This window comes from Etheostoma cragini, chromosome 7, assembly GCF_013103735.1.
Source record: "Etheostoma cragini isolate CJK2018 chromosome 7, CSU_Ecrag_1.0, whole genome shotgun sequence".
Taxonomy (NCBI): Eukaryota; Metazoa; Chordata; class Actinopteri; order Perciformes; family Percidae; genus Etheostoma; species Etheostoma cragini.
The window spans coordinates 26,426,979-26,434,460 of NC_048413.1; the positions used below are offsets into that span (position 1 = coordinate 26,426,979).

General features: G+C 46.9%; 1 protein-coding gene across 1 annotated transcript in view; it reads left to right on the forward strand.

The window, feature by feature from the left end:
• Positions 1–1,339: 1,339 nt before the first annotated feature.
• skia (v-ski avian sarcoma viral oncogene homolog a) overlaps positions 1,340–7,482 on the forward strand; it is an 83,831-nt gene continuing 77,688 nt past the window's right edge. The window contains exon 1 of the mRNA XM_034875829.1: positions 1,340–2,752. Coding sequence (XP_034731720.1) covers positions 1,847–2,752 — 906 coding nt within the window. The 5' untranslated portion in view covers positions 1,340–1,846. The remainder of the gene's footprint in view (positions 2,753–7,482) is intronic.

Consider the following 7,482-nt stretch of genomic DNA (forward strand, 5'->3'; position numbering starts at 1 on the left):
CCCCCCCCCCCCTTTGTCATTTTTGTTCATATGAACGTGTGAAATAATAATAAAAACATATTGTCCAAACAATAACTTGCATAATCACTTGCATAATTACAATTTGGCACATATGTAAACAAAATCAACAATTACCAGTCGCACGCCTTAGCACCTTAGCTAATGTTAACATTATGATATACACATGGGGTTAAATGTAACATTATGATACACACATGGGGTTAAATGTAACATTATGATACACACATGGGGTTAAATGTAACATTATGATACACACATGGGGTTAAATGTAACATTATGATACACACATGGGGTTAAATGTAACATTATGATACAAACATGGGGTTAAATGTAACATTATGATACACACATGGGGTTAAATGTAATATCATGAAATGAGGATTATAACTTGATATTAAATCTTTTATTCCAAATTACTTTTTAACACACTGTTGTGTGTGTGTGTTGTGTTCAGAGGCAACCCTTATTTTGTAATTACAGTCAAATTGCCTATGTGTAGTAAAGTAAAAGTACAATATTTCCCTATAAATTCTAGGGGATTAGAATAGAATAAATAGATGTTTGTTGCCGTTTGCAGAGGTCCAGGTGTGTACCGTGCAGGTAGCCTACATTGGAACTGATGTGCATTGCTCCTAAAGTCAGCTCTACAAGAAATATAAGAAATACAACACAAAAAAATACAGTGAAAATATAAATCTAAATAAAATGAAAAAGTTAAACCATTTAAAAGACAAAACAACTGTAAGATAGATAAAGATATATCCTAATTGTAAAAGTGCACTATATGAAAAAAGACTACTTTCAGATATAATTATTGCACCTGAGATTTTTCACATTATCTTATCGCACACTGAAATAAACATTATGAAAGGCCTAAATAGATTAAAAAAAAGACTAACAATCAAGAATAAAATAGCTTTAAATGGAATTACTAAAGTAAAGAACAAATAGCTTGCACATGCTAAGTTAGCTTACTGTCCACCACTGCAGAATTTACTGAAAGAAAGTTAAAGTGGACGCTTGGTATTTCTTTCCCATGTAACGTGAACGCAGCATTCGTCTTCGCCTCTCTCCCTTCTTCTCTCCTCTCTGCAGGACGGTAGGGGGTGACGGCTAGTTCCTGGAAGAGCCCAGCCTGCCTGCAGAGTCACTCACATTCCTGGCTGGGATTCAATGACTGAGCCAGACACACAAACACAGAGGGAGGGAGGGGGCGCGCGAGAGAGAGAGAGAGAGAGAGAGAGAGACGTACACGGAGCGCGAGGGAGAGAGAGAGCTATAGACTGGGGAGAGAGAGAGAGAGAGAGAGAGATAGAGAGAGAGAGAGAGAGAGAGAGAGAGAGCTGGTCTCAGACTTGTCTTCTCCATACAGTCAGAGTGAACTGCGGGGGCAGACGGAGTGGATTGCGGCAGTCCTCGACAGCGGAAAGAGCCTCAACCAGGGTTTTATATCGAGCTGTATCGACGCACAACTCACGCGTTTGTTTCATTTTTGCCTGCTTCTTTTTTGGATTCGGCTAACGGAACTTTTCGCTTACTCTGGAGTTTGGAGAGCCCCCCCCCACCCCCCACCCTGCTCCCACCCTGGATATGGACAGTCGGCGACCCGCTGCAGGGAGCGACTGGCCGGTGGACACTCAGTAGTCGCTGGAGTAAAACCTGTAAATTCGCCTTCTGGGACTTTAACTGGATGTTTCATGAAGCGCTTCGCAATTTTGGTCAGTTGTGGGACACCGTGGATTGACCAGGTTCAGAAACGGAAAGACACTGGTGTTTTCCTGTCGACGACAAGAAGGATTTACGCTTCTAAAGTTGCAGGAAAAACATGGAGACTGTAAGTCGGCAGAGCTTCCAGCCTCATCCGGGACTGCAACAAACTCTCAAGCAGTTTCAGCACAGCTCTATGAGCTCTCTGGGCGGACCGGCGGCTTTCTCTGCCCGGTGGCAACATGAGCTTCTCTTCAAGAAGGACGGCAAGGAGCCCGAACCGGTTCTGCAGCATCTGCCGCCACCGGTGATGCCGGGCCCGCTGTTCATCCCGTCGGACCGCTCCACGGAGCGGTGCGAGACGGTTCTGGAGGGCGAGACCATCTCGTGCTTCGTGGTCGGCGGGGAGAAGCGCCTGTGCCTTCCGCAGATCCTCAACACGGTGCTGAGGGACTTCACCTTGCAGCAGATCAACTCCGTGTGCGACGACCTGCACATCTACTGCTCCCGGTGCACGGCGGACCAGCTGGAGATCCTCAAAGTCATGGGGATCCTGCCCTTCTCGGCCCCGTCCTGCGGCCTCATCACCAAGACGGACGCCGAGCGGCTCTGCAACGCCCTGATCTACGGAGGCGCCTACCCTCCGCGCTGCAAGAAGGAGCTGACCGGAGGCTCCCTGGAGCTGGAGCTCACCGAGAGGAGCTTCAAAGTGTACCACGAGTGTTTCGGCAAGTGCAAGGGCTTGCTCGTGCCGGAGCTGTACAGCAGCCCGAACGCAGCGTGCATCCAGTGCATGGACTGCAGACTCATGTACCCGACGCACAAGTTCGTGGTGCACAGCCACAAGGCACAGGAGAACAGGACTTGCCACTGGGGCTTCGACTCGGCCAACTGGAGGGCGTACATCCTCTTGGGCCAGGATTACTCTGGGAAAGAGGAGAAGGCCCGTTTGGAGCAGCTCCTGGACGAGATCAAGGAGAAATTTGACTTCGCAAACAAGTACAAGAGGAAAGCTTCGTCCAGGGTGAGTTGGACGTCATGTTGCGTACTGTACCTCACCGTGGAGCTCAGATCTCTTCAGTTTCTGTGTGCTTTGCAGCTCGTGTAGTTTTTTTGTTGTTGTTTATATTTTCCACATTATCCTCCATCCTCAAGATCCTGCTGACGCGTTGCAGTTTCTTCTTTTAGTTTCCTGCTGTGATTTCTTAGTTTTTTGTGGCATGCGTCCCCCTAACAGCACAGAGCTTGTTTTAAAGATGCTTTTCAAATCCAGTATCAGCCCCACCTCCAAAGGCAGGTAGTGTACCCTCCTTAGATGGAAACTTAAATGGCTCTCAACAAATTGTTGGAGGTTTTGGAAGGGGTCCCATCATAATGTCCCCAGCTGCTGGAGGGAGTGCTGTAGATATCGGCTTTCATAGATCATCAGCTTGTGGTCCTGGGAACCCCAGTTGTCTTTGAGAGGGCTCCCTGTGGGTCCACGCAAAACTGAACATTTCCCCCAGTTAAATAATATATAAAGAAGAGGTTAATTCCCACCACACCTTTCCATAATTAATCTGGGGTTAATCTTCTATCATATGGATGTCTGTTGTGTAATATGTGTTAACCTTCTGTAGAGGATCAACGCACTATTTGGTCATCTTTGACATGTTGTTACTAATTGGGCCTCATCCAGGAGGGACAACACAACGCCTCTGGTGGCAATAAAGCCATTATTTGCCCGTGAAACACCTCTCAGACTCACTTTTATTGGCCTGCACTGTAAATACAATATAATGTACCAACAAATGGCTCAATGGGACGTAGTAAACAACAGTTAGGGGGAGTGTGTATAACATACACAGGAATTTGGATGCAAGTGAGGAAATAATTTGTTCCTCCTTTCCCCAGATTTTTCTCACACACACACTCACACAGTGTACTTTTCTGGTTGTTTTTTATTGCATGTGCTCTTATTGTCGAGGATACACTGTTCTATTACGGCAAAATATGCCAATTTTGTGTGTGTCTGTGTAGCTTTCTGTGTCACACTGTAATGCAATGGTTGTGTGGCTGTCATGTGCTGGGCTTCCTGTGGGTTTAATCAGCGCTACTATCAGTGTTAAAGGCTTCTCTGTCTATCTGGTTTTGTCCACATCCTCTGATTCTCTTTCCGCGTGAGATAGTTCGAAAATGTTTGAATAACCAGAACTATCGAGCATCCATGCAGGTATTGGCTCTGCCGGTTTCCTGTGGTTCTTGTGGTCAGATACAAGACTTTGAGACCACATGAAGTCGTTCAGACATCTGAATCTGGTTTTCCATGCTTCCTCCATGCTCGGCTCTTTGGGCTGGCTGACTGTAAAACTGTATGAAGGGATTATAATGTCTGCAGGCGGGAGTTTGCAGAGAGAGTAGCTGTGTGGTAGACTGATAAAAGAAATCCCACCCCCACCCCTAGAAAAAAAGAGGCTACTGCAGCCATTTGCATGAGCTGTTACACATGAATGGAGTTGATGGAGCAGGGTTTAGAAGTATTGTGGTGGAAACATAATATGATCCCAACAAAGGAGAGCATTCAGCAAACATTGGACCCCCCCCCCCAACATCCACCTACCCCAGGCCAGCCACCCACCTCTGGCATACATGCACCCATCCACCCACCCACACACTCATGCTCATCCTCCCCCTCTCTTGCTTACTTTTGACTCCCGTCTGATTGAAACCAGAGTGTACTTCCAGGCAGCACACTTGTTGACGAGGCACCAAAAGTGAAAGTCTTTACTTGAAGCGTCTGTCTAGTTCTCCCTGCTGAGCCTTCTTCCAGAGGGATCTGCCAGAGAAAGAGAAATCGGGGAGACCATGGATTCCCCACCCCAACCCCCACCCAACCCCGCAATAACCATGTTTCAAGAAAGCTGTGATGCTGGGCATGAGCCGAGCAATATTGCTTAACTTATGGCAACAGAGCGGCCCTTTGTCAGCACATTTGAGTCCAGCCGAGCCCTTTGAGAAGGGTTCTCGGAGGATGTGGGGCAGAGTGCTAGACTGTGTCGTGCAGCCTTCTACCTTTCAGCGCACAGGAAAATGCCATCATCTGCGTGCTGTCAGCGGAGTAAGCGGGCCGCTCTGTGAATATTAATGAGGGCGTTTTCAAAAGTGTTAGTGGCAGTCTCGCAGGCAGACAGACACAGGAAGTGTTATTGTCGCACTTCCCTCCTTGCAGATGCTCTTTTGAGTGCTTCCTTCTTAGGCTTAGACCTGCACATGTCTGAATCATCGACCATTTGACTGAAAAAAGGCTTATTGCTTTTTGCAATCATTTGAGGAAGGAGCGTGACTTTGCAGTTGCAGGTCACTCTCTGTCCTTTCTGTCCTCGAGGACGTGAGCCACGTCACTGATTGTAATCGACAACGAGCCAGTGCAGTGAACTATTGAATTGTTAAATTAGTTTATGTGCTGGGCGTGGAGCATTTCTCCGAGTTGCTCCCGCCAGTCCTTGGCTGCGAGTCTTTTGGTTTCTGGCTGGCACACATGTGGGTGGCACACATAATCAGTGGCTTTCCGCATCAGGATGTTTAGATAAGGGCTGCGGCGGCAGATTTACTATGTTGCTAACTTTATAATTCGCCCTCAAGATGATGTGATTTCTGCACAATCCATCTGTTCCACGGAGATATGAGGACGAGAGCTGAGGCTTGGAGAGGGGAGCCTGCTGTCGAGCCAGCTCGAGCTTCACTCATGCATTGTTTATGTCAAACTTTCTCTTTTTTTTCAGTTGCCCTGCTAAACGGCGAGGGTCTAGACCTGTGTTTTCAACAGCTCCTTCTTTCTGGAAATAGAAAGGCCTTTTTCTTTGTCGAAGGCATGGTATCGGGCACATCCTTTTGATTACAGATCGTCTATTAGAGGCAGACAGGCACTTAGTCTGTACTGACATATCCAGATCTGCCACTCCTTCAGAGAGGTGAGGCGGTTTTATAGCTGTTATATGAAAACAAGCTGAACACTCTGTACTTGGCGGTACATGACACTGTACAAGTCAACCATGTCTCCGCTGCTTGCGGTTGGATACAGTAATCCAGATTTACGACTCATCAAATGATTCATTTTGATTTGTTTAGAGACATGGGGTGTTTGAAGAATCAGTCGGAACAACTCTGTGCTCCATTATGTTACTCTGCTAACACCCGACACATTCCTGCAGGCTGTTTCAATGCTTTATCCTCTAGTTGGAAAATCTGAATCTAAAGCTGACCAGTGTTCTACAGCGACCATTAAACCCCGAAAATGGCAAAAAGGAGACTGGATTTTGATAGTTGCCTCTAAAACATTGCACTTTGGCAGCCATTCTCTAATGTGCTGGAGCTAAAACTTCCCCTTTTTACTTCCACAACCCCCACCCCTGAGAAGCCCCCACTGCTGCTTGGGATATCTGGCCTCCAGCTGAAGAGGCCGCTTGTTTCAGGAGAGTGGTGCTGGTGGTGCTGGTGGTGGAGGCCCAGAGGAAGTGAACTCCCCAAGGGGATATAGGCCCATGTCCTGTTTCATATGCAAGGCGCGGTGTTGGCTAAGCCTGCTGACAGCCAGCCATGTCCACGCGGTGGACAGGACAGCAGCTGGTAGCTGCGCATGTCAATGGCTGCTGAGGGAATATTTTTATCTCCGTGAACGTAACAGTCGGAAAAGTCTGCCGTAATTTCGTCCTGTTTTTTTGGAGGGCGAGGAGAAGGTTTTTTTTGAAGAGATTTAATGCTGCCCTTTCTGTTTGATGGTTCTCTTTTTTTTTTTGCCCTGCCAAAATAGTATAATTTTGAATTTGTTCTCTGTGCTTTGTGAAGGAGGAAGCCACCGATTCAATTAGGCCTGTGTAATGAGTTCTGCTGCCCGGCCAGGCTGCCAGTCTGGGTTTCTAATGGAGGACAGTCAATCCATGCTTTGAGGCATGGACGGAGGGTCAGAGAGATCAATGCCAAATTGGCATTCAAGTGTCTTTATGTCAAGTGGGATTGAAAACTCCATCACTTCTAAAGTTAATCGAAGCGGACTGACAGCCCAGCAACAGAGAGTGCTTCCTAAGTGGAGTTGACTGGCCGACATTCTGAGGAAAAGAGTTGTTTTTCTTCTCTTGTTTAAAGATTTGGGCTGTAATTGTTCTCCGTCTGAATGGTTTGCAAAATGAAGGTCAATTTTTAAAAGGGTGTGTGTGTGTGTCTCTGTTGATAAATGTGTTGTTTAGTCTCTCTCCCGGCATTCCTCTCTGTGTTTTTTGGCTCTGGGAATGCATTCCATGTCTCGGTCCAGATTATTTTTGGGGCTTTTCCACCTTAAATATTTGATAGGTCAGTTAGGTGAGAGAGGGGGAAGACATGCAGGAAATCATCGCAGATCGGATTCAAACCCTGGACCTCTGCGTCAAGGCATCGACCTCAAAAGTACATGTGCGCCGGCTCTCCCACTGATCCAACCTGGCCACGTCTCGGTCTCTCGTCTGTAGTTTTTTGTGTCTGTTAATATCACTTTTGTCGTGGTTTTCCCAAAGCCGTTTAATTTGTCTTCCCCTCTGCTGGAAACTGCTGCAACACCACTTAGTTTGCTCTTTTGTCCCTTTCTGGACCCCGGTCAATAAAGAGTGACTTTTCTCTGAGGCTCCCCAACATTAGCTCTGAGAAACAACTGGTTCGAGAGATGAAAAGTCTGCATGATGATTTTGACGTGCCTTTTAAACGTCTGTTTCAGAAAAGCACCATAGTAACGGGGGGGGGGGGGGG